Consider the following 27,224-nt stretch of genomic DNA (forward strand, 5'->3'; position numbering starts at 1 on the left):
ACAATAATTCCACTTAAGACGAGAACTTGACAACAACACAAATTTATTTAGCGTGCTTCACGGAAACACCGGTGTCCTGTACATGGCCATGGTCTACCCTACATTCAACTATGTTGAATGAATCTGTGGGTACATGTTGTCCTATGACAACACTGTGTTGGCTTGGCCGTCCTTGGAAACGATACGTTACAAGTTCGTCCCAATTTTCTCATACTGTTGCAGAACACTCGTATCTGCCTACAACTATGCTATCTCCAGACAGTGCCTCGATACTATTAGAGGTCAATTAGATAGTGTTTAGTCTTTTGGATATTGTCCGGCCCCAAGTAGATCTACTCGGAGGTTAACGTTAACTACTATATACATTTATGGTCCCCGAACCCTCAATACATGGTACTTTAACTTCTAGTAAATAGATTGAATGCCCAAATGGAGTTCCACCATGGTAGCTTATACGAAAAATTACATTTCCCTCCTGCAGCGGTAACACCAACAGGTAACTAAGGAAGAAGCTTGATTCTTTCCGTGGGTTCTTTATAGCTCCAAGCCATTAGGACGGAGACCTCACCGCGACCGTCCTGCGACCGACCTGCGACCGAACGCTTTGCAATTTCATAGTACAAAACGAATCTTTTTTCGCTATGTATGCTGTTCTTTTTTTCAGTCACAGTTTAAATTTTGAGTGATATTCCAATTATGAAAACAAAAGTGACACAAATCCAATTTAGTTCGCAGCGAGGTCGCAGCGTGATCGCCGTCAGGTTGCAGAGGGGCCGTACAACAGTTCAGAAATATATGTACAACAACTCCTATCTGCGACTGCTCCGAGACGCATATAAATATTTCCATAAACACATACAAGATCAGAGCGACTGAATCGACATATTTCTGTATGAAATTAGAGTCGCTCAGAAGACTCGCGGTATGCCATAAACATATACAGTCAAAAGGCACGCTTTAAGTCACCACCAACTCCCTTTGTTATCCCAATGTTGTCATTACACAATCTTTCATCGGTCATTGTGAATTTACTATTCTGTGTAGCATGAAACATCATCAGTTCAACTGTATGGGAGACAGACTAACCTTTAGATCCTAGCGTCCTTCCAAGAGATTGGGCCTGTTCGAATTCACAAAGGAGAGTGATTTTCTCCTGGAATTATAAGCTCATATAGCACGGAGCTGTGGGGGAACCGGGTGGGGAATTCCCTGACGCAATGTTCTGTGCCGTTTACAGACGATTCCATTATAATTTAGATCCATGAGAGGGGGGTGACTTTTTGTGCCCGCAGCCAATAGATGAAATGGAATTTAACAGACAACCGTACAGTGCAGAAACCCTTCCTGTAGTATTTGAGTCATGTACAGTAAGTTAATAGGGCATACATGGGACAAGGGTAGGGTGTATAAACAAATTGGACCAAAGAGAGCGGTCAAACTCAAAATCATAACGAAATAGTACAAGGACATGGACTGACCGAAAGTGAAATGCCAGTTAAGGAATACAAGATGGTCGGTCTTTCAGACAGCACCTAATTAATCGAACTTAATTGAAATTCCGTCTTTGGACCTCATTGCATTTAGAATGCATACTTAAAGGTCCGAAGTGTCCACGATGATCTTGAGAAACATGGTGTCCCCTCTGACGTAACCGTGGCTGCTACTGTCCAGCTGACTGAGCGGCACGAAGAGCGGACATCCACTGGCGATGTTCATGTCACTGGTGGGCCGCTGGAAGGACGAGCTGGTCGGGTCAGGACGGAACGCGTCTGTCACGTGCTTGTGATTGTTTTGGTCCAGGAGCATGAAGGTCAACTGTGGATAAAGAAAGAATAAAAATTAACAATAAGCTTCACGTTGATAACTTATCACTCTCGCAAAAACGGTTGTCTTTTTTTAGATCACAGTAATTTTCCGGTGGCTTTATAATCTTTAAGCAACAAAAAACTAAGCAATAGATAACACAACGACATGTGCGAGTATTCACCTTCTGTCTGAAAGGCCAGCGTAGAAGTCCATCGTAGTGACCCCTCATGACGACGAAGAACAGGCTGACATGAGTGCCCTTCCCCATCCCGTCTCCGTTCAGGTAGATCCGGGCGCACATCTTGTACCCTGTACGGCTGGTGAAGAAACATGGCGAGTAGAAACTTGCTGTCTTCCCCGTGATGGCGTCGTGGCGCTTGTGAGCGAAATCCGGAATCTTCCAGGTCAGGATGCCGTCATAGCTGGTCAATTCGAGGGTCTGGATCCGGAGGTCTTGTTCCGCGAGGGCCACCTGCTGCTGAACGAGCATCCTTTGAAGACTCTCAACTTTCTTCTCTAGAGTCTTAAAGGTCTCCCTTTCTTGGCGATGCTGTTGCTCTAACGCCTCCACCCGACCACTGCACTCTTCCATCTCGCGATTGAGGACTGTGAGGATGCGCATTCCTTCCAGCGATGCTTCCCGCGCCCCTAGTACCAAAGCCCGCTCATGATTTCCTCTAGCCACAGGTGCTGGCCTAGCCTCCGACTGACGTGATAACTGTTGGATCCTGTTATTCACGTCTTGTAGCGATTGGCTGATCTGCTGTTGCAGACCCTGAAAAAGGAATTATAATTGCAGTCTAAGACGCTATACATGTTTTAGCCCGAAACAGTAAAGGCGCAAATAACTCCTGGGCAATTTCGTGGCATAATCCTAAAACAAGTAATAAGTAATATCCAACACAAAAATTGGACTGAACAGCACCAGTCTTTACCAAGGAATGAACAATCCACTGCTACCATGACGAAAATTTGTGTGAGTCCAATTTTTGTGTTGTAAATTACAATAAAACTAGTTAAAGAATGACTTCTGCCAACACAGATGAACTTTCAAGTTCAGATATGTAGAAATATTCAACATGGCATACCTGGATGTAGTGGTTGTACAGCTGGCGAGGTGTATGGCAGTTGTGACAATGGTCCTGAACAAAAAAGGAACTAAACCACTTTAATATCTTCAAAAAAACATTTGAGTAAACTAAGATTCCAACATCTTTTTATTGCAACATATATTTATACAACACAAGATACCAATATGTTCAAAGACAGCGACCAATAAAGCAACTTTCCTTCTTAAACCTACCTGGTACTCCTTCAGCGGCCCAGACCAGCGACACGTGTCATCGGTGCACAGAACTCGCAGAGCCTGTACCTCCCTGTCTGTAGCCTTGTCATAGTATGCCCGCAACCTGAAACACCGAGTGAGAAGATGACTCATTGCACATTTGCCGCGTGTGTAACAACTAATGAACCAAATGTTAGTTTACTTAGTTTAGAATAATCTACCCCCCTCACGAATGGTACAGCCCGGGTCTGGAATGTTCTTCGTGGAGTGACCTTGAGTGAATACACATGCAGGACTGACTCGTGAGTATGTGTGTCAGCGTGTTTATTGAACATCCCTATGTATATCCCTAAGTTAAGAGGGAGCAGGAAGTCAGTTTAACACCAAATGCGTTTTAAAACTTAACAAAATGGTGTTCAAGTTTGATGCTGAGGAGTACATTAGACGTCTTGCATTTCAAAGCGTCATTTTACAGTCAAATCCTAGACAAATCTGTAATAATATGTGAGGATAGGCAACCTGAAACGCCGAGTGAAAAATGACTCATTGCACATTTGCCGCGTGTGCAACAACTAATGAACGAAATGCGTTTTAAAACTTAACAAAATGGTGTTCAAGTTTTATGCTGGTGATCGTGTGAGACGTCTTCTATTCTTAAGCGTCATTTTACAATCGAATCCTAAACAAATCTCTAATAATATGTGAGGATAGGCAACCTGAAACGCCGAGTGAAAAATGACTCATTGCACATTTGCCGCGTGTGTAACAACTAATGAACGAAATGCGTTTTAAAACTTAACAAAATGGTGTTCAAGTTTTATGCTGGCGATCGTGTGAGACGTCTTCTATTCTTAAGCGTCATTTTACAGTCGAATCCTAAACAAATCTATAATATGTGAGGATAGAAATGACACATAACCAAATTTGACCGAGATCGACATATATGACTTCCTGTTGTTACCACAATCAAGATGACAAACCAAAGATAAGGAGGAACTTAGCAACCGCGATCGAACTTTTACCTTTGAGGATATTCTTGACTTTCACAGGTTTTGCAGTACCGATCACCCTTGTCTGTCTGCCATGCTTGTTTCAAAACAAGCCCGCACACAACACAAGTGTAGTGGGAGACATCGTCCAAGAACAGATCAGGCGCGTACCCCGGCATGGCGCCCTGCCTTCTTCACCCTTCAGAATGAAAAACAAGCGCTAGCGTTATAGCAAAGCTGCTACTGGTTGCGTTACTGATACGCGTCCTCTTTTTTGTCGTGATGAGCTAATATTACTAGTGTACAAACGTGGTCATTTCCTGGAGTAAATGCTAAGGAGACTTTCACACATTGGCCGTCGCTCTACAAGTGGGACGCGGAGAAGTGTCTTACTCTGATCAAGGACGTTAGAACATAAATCATGTCCGGGTAAAGAAGGAGCAGGTCTAGGTGTGCAGCAGTGCAGACGTAATGTCACGTGATCGTCACTCAAACAAAAGCTAGGAATGCAAATCTTAACAGCTTGCTGCTATTCATTGATTCATTGGCCCTCCACATGACAAATATGAGTCATTACGTTTGATACATGTACACCTTACCCTCAGCTTGATTTCTGAAACGCATACTCGTGCAGTGAGTTTGGCGTTGTTATGAGAGTTGCGCTTCAGAAATCAAGCTGAGGGTAAGTAAGGAAAGGGCCGTGAGTATCAAACGGAATGACTCATATTTGTCATGTGGATGACCAGTCAATGAATAGCAGCAACCTATTTGGATTCCTACATTTGTATGAGTCACGCATGATCACGTGACATTACGTCTGCAGAGAAATGCCTCACCCTTCCATGGAACGAAACTCTATGACCCTGCTTGCAGACGTAATGTCACGTGATTGTGACTCATACAAAAGCTAGGAATGCAAATCTAACCAGGTTTTACCCGGACGTGATTTATGAAGACAATCCGGTAAGTTTGACCTTATTTCTTGCGTAATTGGCGAGTAAATCTCTACAGGTATATTCATACACATTTGAAACCGAATTCTTACCGTAGATCGACAAGTATGGTTGTTATAATGAACTATCGCAAGGCTTACACATTGGCCATGACCTGGCTTGACCACACCCAGGTAGACACCTGCAACATTTAATCAATGTGTGCGAGAAATATGACAATCTTACTAGCCTAGATAGGCGTAGAAAGCTAATGGGAACACAATATCGAGACGCACGTACTTGTGCTAAAACGAAATATCTGAAGCAGAAGGGCGTCAAAAATACCACAATTATCTGCTTACGTCAAACAATAATAATATGAAGCAAAGTCAATTTTCCTATTAGTCTTTTTCAGCAGTCATGATCGTACCTGTACAGTAATTGATTTAAAAAGAAGTCACGTTTCTTCACATTTCATTGCGCATGCGTCATACACCAATGTCTTTGAGTTGGGTGATCGCCAATAGTAGTCTAGTATCCCTGCTCTCAGGCTGTTGACAAAGGCTGTATTTACCCTATGAAACACATTGCGCTCCACATTATTTCTAAAATAACATTTCCTGCAGTTTCGTGTACTTTGACTGTCGTGCGACTGTACCGCTTACCGCCAGCCAACCTCACTGTAATATTTCATATGTCAAACATCCAACTTGTCAGAATATTATAGTAACTCTTAGTTGTGCAAAAACAGGGTAACAGGATGGTCGATGGTAATGAACCTTCTGAAAGAACCGTAACAAGGTCAAGTCTACATTAATATATATCAATTTTCTCGTGCCTGCAACAGTAAAACCCTCTCTCATGTACACACAAGGCATGCCGGTATACATCAGACTATTAAAGATGTAGGAACTTTGAACCGCGCATTGTGAAACTACATGGGGAACTTCCAGTGACAGGCGAATACGGAAGTATACGTGTGTAGTGAGGATAACTAGAGCCCTATACCCTTAATGCTGAATCACCCCTTATTAGAGCCCTTCCCCGTCATTGACTATTGTATCTTCCCTGTGACTGCCGCACACTGTTAGGGTGGTAGCGCGTCTCTGTGACGTCAACCTGTCAACAAGCCACGTGGGCGCCGCTCTTCTAACCAATCGCTGTTTCCGTTTGGCATTATGTAAAATCTCTCTCTGATGGAAAGTTTCTCTTTATATACCCAAGAAACCCGGGTATCTTTGGCTTTTGGTATTCGGACTTCGACTGTGAACAACCGATCTCGACCTCCTTGAGGGGCGGCCGGTCGGCGGTCGGGTTTTCTCGGGCTTCCGACGGGTCTTTGAGCGGCGCGACGACATGACTTGTACCTCGGGCGACAAATTGTGGTGAGCACTTAGTGTTTTGCTGTGAGCCCTTGGCGGTTCTTAATGATGTGCGGTTAGACAGTCCAAATTGAGGTTTCGGGGGGTCCCTGGGATACTTAGAAACTATTTACTATTGTGGTGTGCTTTGCATTGTATTGTGATGTGATTCCTGCATTGATGTGTACTGTGCATTCTCTTATGTGAGACTATTTGTAACCACCGTACAAGCGTCAGAATAAAAGGAATGTAAACGTGAACCCTCATGTTTGGGCCTTGGTTTATGGTGTGCGTGAGAGAAATATACAAGCCTGAATCCTACCACTAGATAGATTTGGTCATTGATCTGAGTGTAGTAGAGTACTTCCCCAGTACAGGGGTTGGAACTTAGAGTAGTGGTTCCCAATAGCTAGGTCAAGACCAATCTATATGCCACAAATGGTTCCTAACACCGGGAATGAACCTCGTTCCTTTGTTCTTGTCCGACTTGTACGGTGGTTCCTCGGTTTAATCGTCGGTAAACTCTAGTTTTCTCAGTTTTTCTAAATTACGACCCATCGATTCTAACCATGACTAAAGTGCCTGTGTGAGTCCGGCGTGTCCTCTTCCTCCCAAATTCGCCTTTTCGTCCTTGTTTGTTTCAAAAGTATCTTGCCGCTTTCCACAAATGATTTCTAACGTAGTTAAGGACCTCATAACGATGTCGCTCCTAATTCGAACGGTGATTTCGTATTTTATCATTGTTCACCGAGTGGCCAATGTCAGCCTGTCGCCACCTGAGTTCGGCCCCTCCTGCCGGCCAACTCCAATCGACGGGACCCCGTCCTGCTACCCGGGTCTTGGAAAAAACCATCTCCGGGTCATCGGACCTTACAAGTGGTTCCTTGTCCTTCTTGATTCCCCCTTTATAAACGTCTACTCGTTAACGTTAAATAATTGAGTTGTGTTTGAATTAGAGCCTTTCTTCGATTTTGACCAAGTCGTTACCACTTTCTCAAGCCGACACTTAATTTGTGTTCTGTTAGAAGTTTGGTTCTTTATTTCTACTCATTCTCGTATTCTCCTTGTTCCATTTCTTAAACCTTGCCTTGTCGTGTTCTTAGATTTATTCCTGCCACAGTAACGAATCTAAAACGTCCAGTTTGATCCGTTGTAACGCCCTCCTACAGTCCTAGCCTTTGTTTTACTTTCCTACGTGGTCGTTGTGTTTTTGTGTGTGTCCTAGTTCTGTCAGGTTTGGCCGTGATTTCACATTCCACCTTCCGTGTGTTTTTCTCCCTATTTCTGGTTTTAACCCGTAAAGTTGAGCTCCCGTCCCAGGTGCATATTTTGCTGTTCTTGTGTGGTGGGGAAGGTTTCGTGTGTGTTGACAGTGTGCCTTTTTCGGTTAACTGTGGTCTTGGGTATTGTCGGTAGGCTATCTGTGATCTGACAGTGAGTGATTTTTCTTTCCGTGTATTTGAGACTTTTGACCCACCTAGTGGCTCTGTAGCGGTACACCTAGTTGGATTTTCGAAAGAGTATAAATTTATCCCTTCCTTTTGGTTAGTTGAACTGCAGTTTCTCTACCGTTACGTTAGTCGTGTGTCCAGTTATCTTAGCCGGTCAGATTCCTCCTGTCCAAGTTAACTGTTAATTTGTTAGTCGTGAGTTAAAATTGTGATTCCTGTGTGTGTTTTGTTTATCAAGCGTTTTGACCAGCGGAAGGATTGTCCTTCTTCGTTTTCCTATGTTATACTTTTTTCGGTACGAAGTCACTTTTTGCAGGATGACTTTGGTTCTGTGGTTTTAGTTTATTCTATTGTATTGTTGTTTGATCGAACTGATACTGGCCTGGTACACTGCCTCGTTTGCCAACATAGTTTTGATTTTGAAGATTGTTTTGCTGTGTTATCGTGCGAACTCATGTATGACAAATTGACGCGTTTACTTTCCCACAGTTTTGTAATCCCTCGGTGGTGTGCTTGTGGGTGTATCCATGATAATTGAGTTGTTCTACTTGTCCTTCAAAATGCTGAGACTACAAAAATACACTGTTTCACACGTTTCCAAGATATCGCCCCCTGGAATAGAGTCAATCTGTTCTTTGTTTCTTAGTGATCGTCTCATCTGTCCACCCTTCTGATCTATGACCCCTGCCATCCGGTTCACGGCCATTGATCTGTAATTTCATCTTTCCAACACCTTCTGGAAAGTTCTGAGGAATTACTTGTCTCTGTGGGGCTGGCTTTTCCGAATCAGACAATATCAACCCCCCTTCCCCTGGGTCTATTTAAACTCCTTTGTTAGTTGTTAGGGTGAATTGTCAATTTTAAATCATTTCTCGTCATGTTTGAGTCCAGCTGGTTGTTTCGTCGGTTCCTTATTATTTTGTACGGTGTTTTTATTTCCGTTATGTTACTCCAGTCCTAGAGGCTAAAATGTCAGCACATTCGTGCAGTGCGAGTCCCTTTTACTGAGTCTGTTGGTGTGTGTTTTCGTCAAATAAGTCTCTCTTAAAATTTTTGGCAATTTCTCCGTATTCGGGGTGGTGAGAGCACCCCACAATAGACAGTCATTTTTTTTTTCATTTTCAAAACTGCGTGTTTGTTTTTCGTGCCCGTCTGCACATTTCCCACCACGGGAGAATGCGTAAGAAATTAGAAGGTGACCACCTTGACTTTCCAATTAACTAGTTCCGGCCAGGTTGTCCCTGGATGATTGCGTAAGCTACATGTTTGTGCAAGGCCTCTCCTACCTGTCTTGTACATTTTCCATCCGAAGGCCATCCGGCGTCTCTATGGCAACGGCACGCAAACTCCACGTGCACTGCACCAAGACCCTGCCCCGTCTGCCCGTCAGGGTTGCCTGGCAACGGCCTAGCCACCCTTTGTTGTTAGTTTCCCGAAATTTTTTCTTTAGTTCAGCAAAATACCAAAACCGCACAAGGACGTCAAAAGGAGCTCTATGATAAGAAAATTCACGGTAAACCTTATGGAATCGGAGATCAAGTGCTGCGCTTAAAACACTCTATTAAGAAGGGATTAGTTAGAAAGCTGGGCAAAAAGTATTCCGGGCCTTACACGGTAGTAGCCAGAATCGGTGATTCTGCCTATAGGCTCAGGAATAACAGAGGGCGTCGAGAAGAGGTGACGGCCCATTTCGAGGACTCAAAACTCCTTATTCCCCAGGTCGGAGATCCAGATTTTCTCCCCCCCAGACGCAGACGTCAACGTCGGACCCGACCCAGGGACCATCTCGGCCCGACCGGGGACGCCCGTAACCCGGGACAAAGTCCCTCTCTTTCTCTTCCTCTTACTGTACAGGCACAGAACCAGGCCACTACAACGTCGTCAACTCCTGCCGACCCCGCCAGAGATGGACCGACACCCCAACCACCCGACGGGACGCCGATCACCACATCTCCGCCGAGCCCCGGGGCAACATCACCATGCCCGGGGACGTCAGCGACGCCATCGTATCCTGACCAGTCGGCGGAGTCATCCCCTGGGGTTCCTCTCCCGTCACCGACGTCATCGTATCCTGACCAGTCGGCGGAGTCATCCCCTGGGGTTCCTGTCCCGTCACCGACGTCATCGTATCCTGACCTACTAGCTGCCTTGGACCCAGCCATGACGACGGATCGCCGGACGCGCCCTTCGCGGTCCATCAACCTTCCAGCATATCTCTCTGACTTCGTGTTTCCCTCGGACGCGTTTGACAGCAGTGCTAGTGATGATTCTGACTCTGACTGAGCTGTCGGACTTGTGTAGGCTCAGTTCCAGTGACAGTAGGTGTGTAACTACGGACTTATGTATGTTGCATCGACTTCATCTCCAAACTGTGCTGTCGACATTGAGATAGACACACCGGACGTTTGTGAGTGTCTAACTCTTCGCGTTGATGGACCAGAGTGTTCCAGAGCTCCCCACGGTAATGGTACTGGCATCGGACTTACGCTATGCCTCTGTACCAGACCACCAACCCCGGAAGTGACCACGTCGGACTCTTGAACGTGTCACACTTTCGGCAACTTGTTACGCAATCGCGTCCGTGTCGACCTCAGCGTCTTGGCGGCGGTCCTGTTCCTTCCTGAGCCGGTCGACCATGCATCCTGTTCATCCCTAAGTGGTTTCAACAACCTTCATTTGGACATTATGAACTCTTAAGACAGAGACACTGCTCTATTGTAGCTGTTGTGTTTTATTGTTGTATGCGTATTGGTTATGTTTATATGCATGTATTGTTGTTGTGACTGTGGCCGCTACCCCGTGCAATGCTTATTTTTCTTCAGGTGAACACCGGCTGGGCATCTCTTCAGTCGCCGTGTTGTGCTGGCCTCCGGTCGTGGGTTGGCTTGGTGGTCATCAATCGTGACTTACGGTGTAGTCCGTACCCTACCCCTCCCTTGCATCGTGCCATACTTTTGTAATTGATTTGATGTGTTGTTGTTTCTAGTTTAGATTTTGGATGTATGATGAAATGTTAGAGTAGAAGCCTTGGGCGTCACAAACCCACGCCCCTTTAAATATGGGTTCTTTGTCGAGGCTGGGCAAAGCAAATACATGGCAGGTCTGGGGGACCTGTGGCGTCGCCGCTTCCACGCCGGGTTAAAATATGGAAGGAGGGTCTAATTCTGCTCACCTTGTGGTTTACTAGAGCCCCTCCGCCCCAAACGGGGGTCGCCGGGCTAGCACTGGGCCTACCCGATGCGTTACCAACGTCACTCACTTTCTTATGGCCGTCCTACTCCAGCACACGTTTGATTCGGACAGTACAGTCGGCGATTCTTGTCATCACGTCACGTCTTCCGGACACTCAGCTCCGTGTCTGCACCACGCCCACCAACAGGTGTGTCTTCCCGTCCGGCTACCCACACCGTCGCCAGTGTACCGCATCACAGTGTCAACCTCCGTCAATCCAGACGTGAGGAAGCCACATGAACTGCGACTGCGACGCCGACCGCACCACGTCACTCCACCACGCCATACGTCACCAGGCTGTGTCATCGACGACAGGTGCGTATACCAACCTCCGCTACGCCGTCATCACACCTGTACCGCCAACGGCCTCTCCAACGCCGTGTGCCGTCACTTTGTCATCACGTACATCATGCTGTCGCCACGTCTCGTCAATGCTGGGAGCGTCACCATCTTCGCTCCGCCACGCCGTCATCGGCTAGTGCCAGTCTTCAGTCTCCCGTCGATCCTGACGTTCCTACAGAGACTCGTTCCTACAGAGACTCTGTCATCTGCGTGTGTGAGACTGTGCTTTATCATCCGTACCTGACAGCGACAATGCCACGGCCCACCTGACGCCATCTATCTGCGTGTGCGCCACCGTGACATCTAACTCACCGCTTCCAGTCCACATGTCCAACGGACGTCCACCACCTGCCTGACGTTGTGTGTTCCTCGCCGCGAACGAACACCAACTCACATATAGACATCAGGCGCGTGTCAGGTCTTGACCCCCCTTGTGCACGTGTCAGGTCTTGACCTCTTTTGTGCTAACGAACGATCTGAGTAGACGGTTACGGTTTGTGAGTGACAGAGGTTTCTGCAGTTCGATGATTCTTGGCTCCTCCTTTCCCATAAAGGCCTTCCCCTGTTTCGAGTGCGCGACGCCGGTTTACCAGGGCGGTCCCAGCAAGGTTATTAGGTTGTTAAACTAAGAGCATTTTTAGTTCCCGGGTGACAGGCAGAGGGGTGTTCCCCCCGCTCTGTATAAGTCACTTTTTAGGTGGTTAGTGGTTCAGCGGTTCCCTGTGAAGTCGCGCTTCAAGGGTCAAGTTGAACACTGCCTTGTTTAAGTTTTTATGGGTCTGAGTGGCTCGACCCCTTTCTTTTATTATTGTTCTTATTATCAAAGTGTTGTCAAAAGTGAAACATTTTTTATGTTGTAAATATGTATATACCTTTTCTGTTTGGTCAGTCCGGCCTCCTTTTCGCATCTTTATGGCGTTTCAAAGAAGAGGTAGGATGTAAGGTCAGAGTTCTCACACAGAGTCAGTGATAGATTGCTGAGTTCGCCCTCCTCCGTGCTCGCTCTTCCCTGGTGACTTCCTGGTGTCCCGGTCCCGTGTGCCTGAGTCTCAGGTCGGTTTAAACCATCGCCGACTTCCCATTGCACAACCTGTGGTCCTGGTCACAACACTCAATGCATTTTTGTATGTTTTATGTACCATGTATTCATGTTCTATGTCTCTTTTTATGTTCTGATGTGCCATTGGTCTCTATTTTCCTTTTCGGCTATGAAGAAAAGTGGTTAACGACACTCCAAATTCTTTCTTGATCTCTCCAAACCGTTATATTCCGAATAACTAGTCAAATCGTTTTCGAATTCCCTTTGGACACACTGAAATGCGTTTAAAAAGCCAAACAAATTACTTTTTCTCCTTTTAACGACCGACATTATGGTTTCGGTAACGTTTTTTTTTCCAAATGTTTGTGGTTTCCAACATCTGCCACCCACATTGTAAATATGTAGGTCAAGGTCATTCGCCTCCTGGCTTTAACCTTGGTCTCCGCTAGGGAGGCGTTTCTGTAGTCTGTTCCAACGTAGGTAACTAGTTACCTGTGGACTTTTTGTTCACTGTTTAGTTAATAAGCTCCTATTTTCTGTTCCAACGTAGTAAACTAGGTACCCGTGAACTTTCTGTTCCCTGTTTAGTTAATAAGCTCCTATTTGTTCTAGTTAAGTTGTTTTTTTTCTTAACCTCATTAACTTGACATTTGTACAACCAGTGGGGACCGCTCACTGCGTTTATCTTTCAACTATCCGACAATGTTCTGTATTCTACTGAGGTTCGCAGATTATGTACTTGTGTTGCTACCTGTACTGATTTCTGTAATTAGTTACGGGTCACATGACATACAGTGGGGGCCGCCCACTTTACGTACTGTTCACTCTGTTTGACTACCCCGTTGCTTTGTACAACATATACTTATATTTTTATACTAATTGTACTTATTGTTATATTATCTACTGCATTCCTTCTATTGCTGGTGTTACCTTTTATGATGCAGGGACGCATCATCGCCGTAGGGGGGGATGGTGTAGTGAGGATAACTAGAGCCCTATACCCTTAATGCTGAATCACCCCTTATTAGAGCCCTTCCCCGTCATTGACTATTGTATCTTCCCTGTGACTGCCGCACACTGTTAGGGTGGTAGCGCGTCTCTGTGACGTCAACCTGTCAACAAGCCACGTGGGCGCCGCTCTTCTAACCAATCGCTGTTTCCGTTTGGCATTATGTAAAATCTCTCTCTGATGGAAAGTTTCTCTTTATATACCCAAGAAACCCGGGTATCTTTGGCTTTTGGTATTCGGACTTCGACTGTGAACAACCGATCTCGACCTCCTTGAGGGGCGGCCGGTCGGCGGTCGGGTTTTCTCGGGCTTCCGACGGGTCTTTGAGCGGCGCGACGACATGACTTGTACCTCGGGCGACAAATTGTGGTGAGCACTTAGTGTTTTGCTGTGAGCCCTTGGCGGTTCTTAATGATGTGCGGTTAGACAGTCCAAATTGAGGTTTCGGGGGGTCCCTGGGATACTTAGAAACTATTTACTATTGTGGTGTGCTTTGCATTGTATTGTGATGTGATTCCTGCATTGATGTGTACTGTGCATTCTCTTATGTGATACTATTTGTAACCACCGTACAAGCGTCAGAATAAAAGGAATGTAAACGTGAACCCTCATGTTTGGGCCATGGTTTATGGTGTGCGTGAGAGAAATATACAAGCCTGAATCCTACCACTAGATAGATTTGGTCCTTGATCTGAGTGTAGTATAGTTCTGCCCCAGTACAGGGGTTGGTTCTTACAGTAGTGGTTCCCAGTAGCTAGGTCAAGACCAATCTATATGCCACACGTGGCCAGACTTGGGGAGAAGGCTTCTCCTGATGATCAGGTCCTCTCCCCTATCCTACTGATTCCACTGTTGTGACAAATATCAACGTTAAATCTGATGAGAGTCAACAACAACAAGCAAAAAGGCAACATTTATTCGAAAGGTAAGGGACTAATCTAGCTAAAATGGCGACTGATGCAAGGCAGGAAGTTTCGCAATGTCGGACTGCATTTGTGCCAACATATAATGCAGCCGAGCTTAGCATAGGACATGGTCACAATTATATACCGCGTTATGTTTGGGATACAAACAGGGTATTTAGAACTGCCTGAACTCTCGGTCGTACCAAGCTAGTATAGTCTGTTCCACATATATAGTATGACGGTACAGTATGACGGATTCAAAGTAAATTTGGGTTCAATCAGAATGGATCAATATGGCTACTACACGTCTAGTCGTCTAGCTGTAATACCCCTGTCACATTGCGCGCCAATCAATCCGGGGATCCGGGGACGGATCGCAAACACACTTGTACTTTAGGCCATAAAAGATCAACCAAAACGAACGGTATTGGTGACAGCTATAACTGCAGTTTTGGCGCAGACAACCGAGCACTGATCAGGCACGGCACGCGTGATTGTTGGGGGAATCCCCTTGACGTCATTAACAATTGGTCACATGTCACTTGGCCATGCCCACAACGAATGTAGGGGATTCGAAGAGTAATCATTGCTGGCATTTACGGGACCAAGGAAGTTCAACCTCCTTGACAAAACTAGCTATAATATAGCGTTTGATACCCGCACAACTTCAATACACATAAGCGTAATGCCAGGTATATAAAGGCAGTAGTTTAATTAGTTTAATTTCAAATTCATACCCATTTGATTCCAGGGCGTGTTATTAAAATTCTGCTTCCAGTTTTACTTTTGGGGAAAAATTCATAATCTTTTTTCCAATTTTCTCGAACCTTTGATTCCCATCGAAGAACCTGTATATTTTTCATAACCATGTTGCAAAATGGCTGTGGGCTAACAAGCCCGGACCCCTTTTTAGCAATCATTATGACCCTTTCTAAGCTTCCCGCGAAAAACTACCACGTGAACAACATGGCTGCCGCCAGGAAAATACCACGAACGGCCGGTTAAAATGGGGTTAGTGTCTCGATATCTTGTCTCTCCTCTCAGTAATATTAACTAGGGAAGATTGTACTGATTCATGATTAAGGTCTACATCTATTAGATTGAACAAATCAGTACTACACTGAACAAGCGGTGTTTTAAATACCACACTAGCCGCTGAAGGTTTTTTTTAACCTCCTTGGTATATTTGCACTGCATGCCATGACTAAACAATGCATATAACTTCGGATTGCACTTGTTAGGAGTGGAAGGCAGTCTTGCAGGCAACACACTGGGACAAACAGATTTAGTGATCTGTATGTGGATCCGTGCATTTTGTTAACCAAACATTTATTGACTTCAGAATGAATGAACATCATTTCAGAAAGACCGTGATTTGACTTCCGTTTAAAGTGATTTCACTTCCGTTTTAATACCAGTGTTGCATTTACACATTTTGTCGCGGAATGGTGACTCATCGTTTGATAATCATGAAACTGTATGCATATCATATAGTTACACCTTCGTACACAGTATGTGGGAGTTTCAAGTAGGTACATGTATGAATGTATTAGTACGAACCTGTTCACTTTGGTTCATTCAATGTGTTTGTATTGTGTAACCGTTGCGATTAGCTATAGTTAGATTGAATTACTGAATTACTGAAGGATGAATGGCCACATTGTAGTAAAATCCAGACATCGGAATTTCTTAATTGTAAGATATGATGGCGGGAAATCTCGTCATATTACTAATGGTAGATACGAAATTGAATCTTCAATGTTTGTACACTATCAGAAGATGAACGCCTTGTTGCATACATCGATGGTAACTTTGCCCCTTCTGATTACGTTTAGATAATATATTTATGATAACACAACTTTTGACAGGTAAAAATTGCATTATAATTTGTAGGAGTAAATGTAGAGGAAATATTGGGAAAGAATACATTTGATCTACTACGCATGACAAATCAGTAGATCATTACAGGTTTTCTTCTGTCGCCATGTATATCCAGGTATGGCCACGGGAAATTGCATTTAGTCCCGCTGAAACATGTTAACAAACGAGGAATGCGAGAAAACAAGACTGACTCATTCCTTCCACCAATCACTATAACTATAGTTACACACGCCTCCGCAAAGTACATTCCAATTCCATGTGAACTTCAGTACCGTTCTTAGTAAATTCTACCAGTTGACGAAGATTCCAGCCAGGCTTAACACCTCAACTTCTAGCTAAAGGTAATTTTTTTTCACAATTCCTAATAGTACTAGTATTGCTATTTTGCGTAAGGTTCATGTCAACGTCTGCAATCAGGCAAAGGGAACTCCCAATGCTTCGTCAGTGAGTGATAACATTGTAAATCTATATACAATTCATGGATGAAAACGTCAAACTAACTAAAGATGAAGCAACATAGTAAGCTAAAAGTAAAAGTGATTGGCTTTAGTATATCAAACTTATTTCTTAAAGTCCACATCATTTATTATGTTCTGTTTTTCTTAACTAACGATAGACTAAAATGTCAAATGTGACAATGCTAGCATAAACACGATAATTAAACTGCTCTTAATCAAATCATTATTAATGCCTAGGTTACACATAGCCGACTTTGGCTCCCGAACACTAGCCGACTCTTAGCCGACCCAAGTCGGCAGTAGTTCGGGAGTAGTCTGACCAGTTTAGGCCACGCCTATTTTTTAGCGCCGAACATGTCCCGAACACCTCCCGACCGGTAAATGACTTACTCCCGACTGTGTCCCAAATGCTAACTAACCTATCACCAACCATCCCGACCTCTAGCCACAGACTGCCGAATCACTCCCGACTGATCCCCAACCGATTGCCGACCCCTTTTCGACTTGAAATAGACATAATCAGCGATTTTCAAAAGAGTGCTCATTTTCGTTTTTAATCAAGAATGTCCTTTGTTCTATTTGTAAACATCACTAAGAGATCAAATTTAGATCACATATAGCTCCAGTGCGGCATTTATCGGGTCTTTTTGTTTTTAGCTGGATGTCGGTCGTGTGAAGTTCGGGAGTGATTCGTCTACGTTCTGGCAATAGTCTTTTTGCTTGGCAATGAGTGTCTTGGGGTAAATCATTGGTAAGTTGGAAACAAGCTGGGAGTAAGTCAGCAATGTTTATGGCGTGGTTAAGATTTAATTTGACTGCTGACTTACTCCCGAACACCAACCGAACACTAGCCGACCGTGCCGAACACCAGCCGACCACCAACCGACCCATTCCAGAGTTGCCGTTCAGAGCCGAATGTTTTGAACATTTCAAAACGTTCGGATGGAGCAGCCGAACACCAGCCGACTCAGCCGAACGCCAGCCGAACGCCTTCCGACTCAGCCGAACGCCAGCCGACTACAGCCGACTAGCTCCCGAATCACTCCTAAACCATAGTCGGGAGAGAGTCGGGAGCCAAATTCGGCTATGTGTAACCTAGGCATAACCCTACACAGGACTGCTGCAATATAAATAGGACTGCATATCCTTTACCAGTGCTATACTGCATGTACTGTGTTCACTGCTGCGCTAGTGCTATGTTTGCGTACGTTAATTTCAGTAAGGACGTGGTCACATTCGTCATACCATTACAAACTGGGGCCATTCTTGGTAAAGCCGTGAGGCAGTCTTTCATCCTTGTCGGTGGTCGGTTCTGTGCCACAGTCCGCATGAAAATCCTACTACGTCAAAATCAAACGACGACCTACGGCGCCGCATTATATGACCGCACCCTAATGTGTAAAGTTCCCAGCACTGTGTCGTGTTGCTAGGCAACGAAAGGTCGACATTCTTGACACCAGTCGTCATCAAAGAACAATGCTCGCCCTGCCTGGCCGACACATGTAAGCGGAAGTGTGGGTGGGGAGGGGGGTGGCGTCGTCGGGAGGGATACATATAGATCTGTTTCACAGTTTCATGCAAATTATCATGGGCGTTTTGCCTGTAACAATATAGTAGCTAGTTACACTTATAAAAAAACAAATAATAATGGAATTGTTTTCTGCACCATTGAAAATTTTACCTACCGTCTGCGAAAACAGACAGGATACTTTCACACGTATTTCCCCTTGCCTGCATTTCGCGCAGTATATTCTACTACTTGAACTACTACGACACTGACCTGAGGTTTGATCAGTCCGCTCTTAGTAGTCTTATGTCACGGTCTGTAGCACAGAAAAGTTCTTTCTGGTCATACAGTACTTACTTTTGTTAAAACGGACTTGCGTCCTTCTTCGTTGTCGGACCGTGCAGTGGTTGTTTGTGTAGCCGGGCCGCAAGGTGCAGCGGTAATCACGTGACAAGGGGAATCCCCTGTGAGTCTGAACTTTGACGTCGACACTGAGTCGACCAATCAAGGAGATTACCTCCTCGGACCAATGAAACAATACTACATTTAGACAAAGTAGTCAGTATAAGGCTTTAAGCTGCCTAGAACACAGCTGTTATATACGGTATAATTGTATTCGTGTAAATATCGGGGTTTATGTCCTCTGTAAATTGAATACGACCCGTCGGAGTCCATGAAGTGTAATAGCGATATGATTTGACATTGCCTATACCTCGCCAGGGTGGATACATAGTGTCAGTATCTGATTGCTACATGCAAACAATATTTGCACTCTTCTTTCTATGCAATTTATTTATCTATATTTTTCTATGCAATGTTTTGTTTTCACAATTATGGGTGGGCTTAGTCCTTCTTAGAATGCATAGGTTGATGGAAAAATAGTAGAAAATAGCCACATTGACTAAACATCAAATAGACATGAGGAATAAGTCGGCAATAGAAACACAATTACGTTAAGTTACAACTTGTGATTCTATGGTCAATGTGTGCGGTTTCCCCAATGGGTACGGAGGGTGGTGCGAAGCTGTCGAAACAATGTTTTTTTTACATGAGGGTGGAGATTGGGTCAGAGGTTAGTTTCACATGAAAATCACCTGATCATATTGATTTATACAATTTCGCCAGTAGTTTCTGCCGCTCATATCGGTTAATGTTGAACCGACTCCAAGGAAGTTACGCTGTTCAAATTCTGCATTTAGCGTCAATTGAGAGGCAATACATTTTTCAAGGTATGTATACAATCGGCAGCCATTGCTTGTCATTCCGTACCATTCTGCGGACTGTCTATCAGTACTGATCCATATTTTGGTGATTTGAAGTTGAAAGCTACTGAATGATTGCTTTTAATTCTGTACCTTTTAGAGGCAATTACTAAGTGATATTGTCTGTAATCAAATTTTTATTCGTCGAGGTTTCTGAGCTGTGTTATGGTTTTTCGTGACTGGGCTTCTGCGCGCGTAGGTGTGAGAAATATTGTCTCTTTAGATTGGTGAAAGCAAAATAACCTGTGTGTATGGGCGTGTCTATTATATCATAACAACCTTATCTCTTGGCATTATACTCTGACGATTCATCCTTAATCACCAATTTTAAAACAAAAGAAAAAGACATATTACTTTAAAAAGGCACTCTGCGTAGACAGTGTAGGTATAAGGTCCGGTTACATGACTAAGGGTATTCCCCATGACGTCATACTCTATTGAATGCTATGTCAGCCTATGTGTCACAATCAATATTTGCGTCTATGGTAACGTTATGTATATGTGTCATTTTTTACTGCCTTATTCAATTCAGGGTAGGGCAAAAGATTTAGGGACAAAATGATTATTACCTCACCGGCTTAATAACATTTCCTACCAAACTAAGATACACAAATCAAATGTTAAGATAAAGACGTATCCAAAACACTCTCAAACAATGCATTGAAACTGGGCGACTATTGGCTGTGACACGTTACGCGTTCGTAGCTATCCAATCAGAACGTAGTGATTACAATGGTTTCATCTATGTAGCTGGTTACTAGTCTTGTTGTACCTAAACATGACTACCCTTACACAACTTATTTTCAGAACTATTCTGACCAGCCATGCCGGGGTTTGCTGTTAAACGTAAGGGAGGCAGGATTGAACCCAAATACCTGTGTACCATCTGTGCGTTATTGCTCTGTGAACCAAAACAAACACCATGTGGTCATCGGTACTGTCAATCCTGTGTGGAGGATCTCGCAAGGTGAGCAATTTTGACGAGTCATAAAGATACTTAACATGTGGTACAGCGGTTGAATTTTCGGCTGTACGTTTCATGGTTCTACTGGGGTATGTTTTTGTCAATACAGAGCTGAAGCTAGGTAGCGATGTAAATATTCCATACCATACATATAAGCAATTGTAGTCATGTGCGCAAGTTCGTTTTCTGTTAAGAATATGAGAAATTTTTTGCAAAGGATTTTCAAACGTTAGCAATGGGGGGGGGGGATTCAGCTTTTGTTTATTTCAAACACATTACCTAATGGCTGATACAATGGTCAGTAAACATTTGTAAAACAGGTGTAAGTTATTACATAGTCGTATATTATGATAACTGGTGCAGCATTGAGGATCATTTAGGGACAGAAAATCAATGCCATATTCATAAACTTTTTGAGTACTCATGATAGCACCACTTTTACGAACTGTAATTTTTAGGAGTGGGAGACGACGATGTAGAGCTCGCGACTGCGGCGAGGACATAAGGCTTCAAGACGTAAGATGTTCATTGTACTCTGGTATTCAGATGGTTATTTCTTTGCTTCAATCATACATTCTTAACCTATAAAATGTCTTGGTGTTACGTCTTGTAAATCTATCGGAATTGAATCCGGCAAAATTATAGTAACAAAATAAAATATTTCATAATAAAGACTTTTCTAAATTGGATATACTTTTTGGCTCTGGCTGTTCGCAATGTCTCTGAGTGGAATGTAATAGCGTCAACAATTCAAGACAAAATTCTGCTGAATCGAGGAGAGGGTGGGTGGGTAGGGTTGCATCCAAAACCGTTTTTTATTCTTCGTCAACATAGTTAGCATAAGTCGCAATACCAAGGACGCGTGAAATCATCTACATTTGACGGATGTCCTGCTATGATTAAGAGATCCATCGTCCAACTAAGACTGCAAGCTGCCCTGTGAAGTGGACATCCCACTTTTGTGGTAAGTGCGTGGTACGGTGTTTAATTTCGATAGCATGTTATATCATGACCTTTAAGGAGCACTAAACTCCAGAAGGGAACGTTATGTTCCAATAGACAATAATTTTAGAAAGTAAAAAAATGCATACTACTCCAAAGTATGCGAAAGTACTCTACTAAATTCCCCAATGGAATTAAGTAATTTCAACCTATGACTGAATACAATGTGACTCATATAGCCTAATCTTAAAATTACGTTACAAAGATGATTTCAAGAACAACACTCGTGGAAATCTGTGAACACTAGGTTGTTATTGAACACTATGACTACTTTCAGGAGAATTGTGTTGACCAATGAACCTGTCTGTCTCAGCAGTAAACTGTCTTATGTTAAGAAACAGCACAATTACAGTACTCGTTTTGCATCAGGTAGTAATTTCAAGTTGGACAAACCTAGGACAATCTCCTTGAAAAGAACTTTCAGGTATAGAGCAACATCAATGTGGAATCGGCTACCTATAGCACTACAGTCTGCCCAATCTGTAAGATCTTTCAAAACTGGTTTCAGTGACCTGGTCTCCAGTCTGGAAAAATGATCCGGGCTGTTCCATGACTTGCGTATTGTGTATATACCATGACTGTTTTTAATTGATGTATCTAAATATTGTCGGATTTTCTAATAAAGTCTCAAAGTCTTGTTATGTGCTCTTTCATATCATGTCAACAATTGTTCTCCCGTGTGCTTATTGCTTGTATCGTTATGCCAAAAGTATTCACGATGAAGATGTAGTATGGAGAATATTTGGGTAAGATTTGCTCGGGGTTAGTATTGTTTTACAAAACATATCAATTCACTACAATATGAATTCTGAAAATTTCGGCTGATTATATACAATCTATTGGAATATACCACACCCTTCTGGAGTGCAATTGTATGTAGGAAAGCGCAGCATCGGACTAACACAGTCTTGTATTTCTATGTTTCAGGTATCCGCTACTACTGATACCAATGGTGATGTCCACGGCAAATGATGGTTGGGTTGTGCTTTTGCATGGTATTATCCACCCTTTTCTATGGCAGTTACCACACGATTATGAGGTTTCTAACGGATGAGGATGACTTGGCCCATTGATGACCACCCCCAGACGAGACCTTCAAATCGGGCGCCGTCAACAATATACATTAGAATCCAGTTCGTTTCGGTGTTATGATAAGAACAGATACTACCTTTCGCGGTAAACCACATCAGTCAAACTATATGGACTAAACATGATCAAATTCTCAATATCAAACCAATCTTTACAAGAGAAGTGTTGTTATTAATGGCAACCAGGCTCGTAACACCGAGACTGTTTCTCTTTGGTATTTGTGAAACTCATTTCACTGTGTTATATTTCCATTTGTTTGTTGCAGGTGTATCCCGACAAAGCCATAGAAAGGGAGATACTGAGTATAGCAATTTTCTGCAGCAATGTCGAAGATGGCTGTAAATGGGAAGGCATTGTTCGTCATCTTATGGTAAGATACCGGTATACATTTTCTGTATTATAATTTTATTATTTTTAATCCTCCAAAATGTTCTCAGCATTTTGTTGTTCTACATCATTTTGTAGGGTCTATTGGCATCTTAAAAGTTATGTCCCAAGATTTGTCTTCGAAAACACAATAAGAATAAACATGTTTATTTAGGCACATCTTTCAGAATGCGACTTCGAGAAGATCACATGCATCAACGCCGGCCAAGGCTGTAAGGTGTTAATATGCAGGAAGAACCTGGCCAACCATCTACAGTCTGACTGTGAATATAGACCTGTAACGTGTCAGTGGTGTCAAGAAACAACTCCTCATAAGGAACACAAGGTAGGAAGTTAGATACAAGAACTTCCTGTCGTCGAAGTTAGAAACAAGAACTTCCTGCAGAATGTCTTATGCTGACGATAAAGGTGTTACATTGAACGATGAGCAGTGATTTCTTGCCTCCACCAGGCCTTCCTATGCAAGGGGGTTTGTGGATCGTAGAATTCGGCAAAAGAATAGGAAATGTAATATTTCCCCACCGGTTGCGCGGCTGACCAACTCCTCTGGTAATAAAACTCCCTTGGCAAATTATTCTCCCTACAATAGCGAGCGTAGTCAGTTTGGTAGAGACCAAATTATTGCACAGTGACAGACTATATAATGCAGCTTATTTACACGATGCACTCCTCTTGACATACATTGTAGGATCACAGACAGACCTGCCCAGTTGCCCCAGTACAGTGTGACTGGTGTGGTAAGAAAGGTCTGACTCGGGCTCAGATACAAGAGCATCAACAACCCGAGACAGGAGACTGTCCCAAAATGAAGATAGCTTGCAGCTTTGAACACATGGGGTGCAAGGAAAAAGTAAGTATTTACATGTAGATGTGTTTCCTGCGCGCGTGCGATTTTTTGCTTTCCGTGATATTGGGGTTTATTTATAGTAGCGTGAACGTTTATTACTGATATACGACAATGCACACTGTTTAACGTTGATGGTTTGACATCCACAGATGGAGAAGAGGCAACTGGCCGAGCATCTAAAGAAGTCAGTTCAAAATCATTTGAACATGACTAAGACCTACATTGTCAACTTTTATTCCAATTTCGAACACCATCGACAGCAAGAGGTTGAGTCGCGCGAAAATATGAGAATCCTTCTTCCACGGCTAGAAAAGGACATTAAAGATGTTGATGGAAAAATTGCAGAAATAGAAAGTAAGCTGTCAGGCGAGCAAGCATCGGGAGCTGCTTCGTCAGGCGGCAACAAAACTCTAGAAAACCGGATTGAGCAGGAACGTGCGAGGGTGGAGGAACTGAGGAGGAAAATAGCTGCATGGGAGACAAGGGTCGGCACGTTTGAGGGGATTGTAGCGGTTCTGAACCGCGAGATAGAAAAATGTAGTTCTCAAATGGAGGCGTACGAACGGCAACGTCGTCAGGACAGGGAGATCATCGAAACTCTGGAGAGGAAGGTCAGGTCTCTGGAAAGGATCATCGCTCTGAAGGACGTTGCCCTCGCGGAACAAGACCTCCGGATCCAGACGCTAGAGATGACATCTTACGACGGCGTCTTGACTTGGAAGATCGCAGACTTCACACGTAAGCGTCACGACGCCATTACGGGGAAGACAGCAAGTTTCTACTCGCCATGTTTCTTCACCAGCCGTACAGGGTACAAGATGTGCGCCCGGATCTACCTGAACGGAGACGGGATGGGGAAGGGCACTCATGTCAGCCTGTTCTTCGTCGTCATGAGGGGGCACTACGATGGACTACTGCGCTGGCCGTTTAGACAAAAGGTGAAACAACACCGATTGATTTGAATTTTGTGTCTCTCTTTTTTTGTAATAACGATATCAAGGTGTGTAACATATCTAAAATTTTGAGCTACTGTCTACTATCAGATTGTCACACACCTATCATAGACAGAATGATGCAAATCTATTTTGTTTTCTATTTCTCCAGGTATCTTTCATGTTGGTGGACCAGAACAACCGAGAAAACGTGACGGACGCGTTCCGTCCTGACCCGACCAGCTCGTCCTTCCAGCGGCCCACCAGTGACATGAACATCGCCAGTGGATGTCCGCTCTTCGTGCCGCTCAGTCAACTGGACAGCAGCAGCCATGGTTACGTCAGAGACGACACCATGTTTCTGAAGATCATTGTGGACACTTCAGACCTTTAATTGAGCAATCTAACGTTAGTATTCAGGGCTGCTCCAGGGATTGCCCGTAAACTCGTTACGGACAATAACTGGGACAGCCCTAAGTACTTTCTATGAAAGGTCACAAAAACGTTTCCACGAAACTAAAAAGTAAATGACCAAAGGTTTTCCGTGGGGTCGTGTAGGGTAACTGCGGGGTATTTTGCCCAGATGTCCTGGATTCAGATCCTGTTTTGCTACGTATACCGATCTTGTGCGCTTGGGAAATGCACTTAACACGACTTTCCTCACTCAACCCAGGTGTAAAAATGGGTACCTGACTTTGGTTGGGGGGTGGAAGGTGGTTGGGGGAGATTCTCTCGTAAAATTACAGCATATGTGGAAATGCGGACACCGCACAACCTGTCTGACTCGGAGCATAGCTGCTCTATGTGCCATATTCCCACCATTTATACGTCAATATATTTATACGATCATACGCACTGCTCCCATAAAGTGACACAAATGAACTGTTGTGATATTTTTAAGTTCTCAAATGTATCCTAGTTTTTATATATTCTATCCTAGAATGTTTAGTGAGGTGCTATATAAGGCGCTATATATATAATGCTCGTACCAGTTAAATCTAAGACAACACTAGATCTAAAACTTAACCAGTTAAATCTAAGACAATACTAGATCTAAAACTTTAAATGATGTCAAAATTAGCATGATTTTAACTACCCGACCTAAGATACATGTGTCATTTCATCATGTAGCACTTGTGCATTGAGTTTATTTCGCAGCGTTTTCTTCTTTTTGATTGTCGTCCAAATGTTTATTCCAATGACTCAGATTTTGAATTCCTATACATTTTGAGTAGAGTAGAGTAGATTATAGATTGTTTCGGTCTGGTACATGTACATGGCTGCGGTAGGCATGTAGGCACATTTAGCGCCTGTTTAGGCCGCTCTTTAGTTGATTGTCATTGTTGGCCTTTGTAGATGGCCCAATACTTTATTGGTGAATACAACGACTGGGTCTGACTCCATGTCTTTGTAAACTCTTTATTGATCAAACGTGTTGAATTAGGCGAAATTCCTCCGGTAGACTATTCCACCGTGTGTTGGTTCTTGGCATTGTTCTTTGTATTTTCAGATGCCTGTTTGTCTTTATAATCCTACAGTGTACTGACTTATTCATTAGATAATTTGGCCCGATAACAGTTGGCTAAAACCTGAAGTCTGTGTGCACAAATGTGATACAATGTTTCTATAGATTTTAGTTCTTTTTATGATCAATGTCTATCAACAGCTAATCACATGATGTACGTAGTTATAACTTTTCAGAAGAAAAAACATTATAATTCAGAGATCTAAATGTAATGTCATTATGAAAACATTACGGTGATGTGTATGTTTATCTGTAAAGTAAACTCGTCTGTAGGGTTGCCTATGTACTAGTAATAGCAAAAATAGAAAATACAAACTGTGGGTAGCGTTTCATGTATTGAGCAAATTGCAGATACGTTACGCTCTTTCGAATTAACAGTAAGCCAATGCTTTAACTAGATTTTGTTGCAAATGTACATGTAGCATATATAACACTGCTATTAACCAAATAGCAAGAAAACTAGGCATAAAGGCATAGACTGCAAAAGAACATGAATTGCCATGAATTGCTAGCAAAGTGACTACATTGACCAAGCAACTGTGTCATTTTCTTAAATAAAGCATTGTTGTTTCCTGTAACATTATTGCAGTGAAATATATTCCATGTCCCTAGTCAGTGGTAGCCCTCATGCGGCTCGCTGTATGATGTATTGCCGGTATTCGAGTTGGTTTCGAACATATTTATTCCTTTCACACTGTGTAAATAGTACTATTCGAAGGTACCATTACGAACGGAAAGATGAAACCAGAGGGTTTTGGTGTCGGTGCCGCTTTCGGGTATACATTTTGTACAAAAGCACACTTACAAGAACGGGTAAGGAAGCCAGTGACTGCTCCAACTCAGTTCAGCGTATTATCAGGTAGGTTCCACTCATTTGAACTCTACAAACGATGTTGCTTGATGAGTTTGTGTCAAAGTTGTTTTGATCTGACTAGATAGCACAATGTACTTCATACAAGATATCTATTCTATCATTTGTTGATAGTTATGTAAACTCTAGATCTACTGGATGTTCACTCA

General features: G+C 43.4%; 2 protein-coding genes across 2 annotated transcripts; one reads left to right on the top strand and one right to left on the bottom strand.

The window, feature by feature from the left end:
• Nucleotides 1-47: 47 nt before the first annotated feature.
• Nucleotides 48-18,555, bottom strand: LOC118409017 (TNF receptor-associated factor 2-like). Its single transcript, XM_035809886.1, has 6 exons — nucleotides 18,470-18,555; nucleotides 4,114-4,279; nucleotides 3,110-3,215; nucleotides 2,895-2,948; nucleotides 1,988-2,581; nucleotides 48-1,815 (listed from the first exon to the last, which is right to left on the bottom strand). The coding sequence occupies exons 2-6, from the start codon at nucleotides 4,257-4,259 to the stop codon at nucleotides 1,594-1,596; spliced, it is 1,122 nt and encodes a 373-aa protein (XP_035665779.1). The 5' UTR covers nucleotides 4,260-4,279; nucleotides 18,470-18,555; the 3' UTR covers nucleotides 48-1,593.
• LOC118409015 (TNF receptor-associated factor 2-like) lies at nucleotides 14,233-26,828 on the top strand. The gene is made up of 8 exons (XM_035809883.1): nucleotides 14,233-14,370; nucleotides 20,266-20,425; nucleotides 20,881-20,938; nucleotides 22,779-22,883; nucleotides 23,055-23,225; nucleotides 23,589-23,750; nucleotides 23,897-24,685; nucleotides 24,852-26,828. Exons 2-8 carry the CDS (start codon nucleotides 20,283-20,285, stop codon nucleotides 25,071-25,073), a joined length of 1,650 nt encoding a protein of 549 aa, XP_035665776.1. The 5' UTR covers nucleotides 14,233-14,370; nucleotides 20,266-20,282; the 3' UTR covers nucleotides 25,074-26,828.
• The last annotated feature ends 396 nt before the right edge of the window (nucleotides 26,829-27,224 follow it).

The sequence above is a fragment of the Branchiostoma floridae genome, unplaced genomic scaffold (genome assembly GCF_000003815.2).
Source record: "Branchiostoma floridae strain S238N-H82 unplaced genomic scaffold, Bfl_VNyyK Sc7u5tJ_818, whole genome shotgun sequence".
NCBI lineage: Eukaryota > Metazoa > Chordata > Leptocardii > Amphioxiformes > Branchiostomatidae > Branchiostoma > Branchiostoma floridae.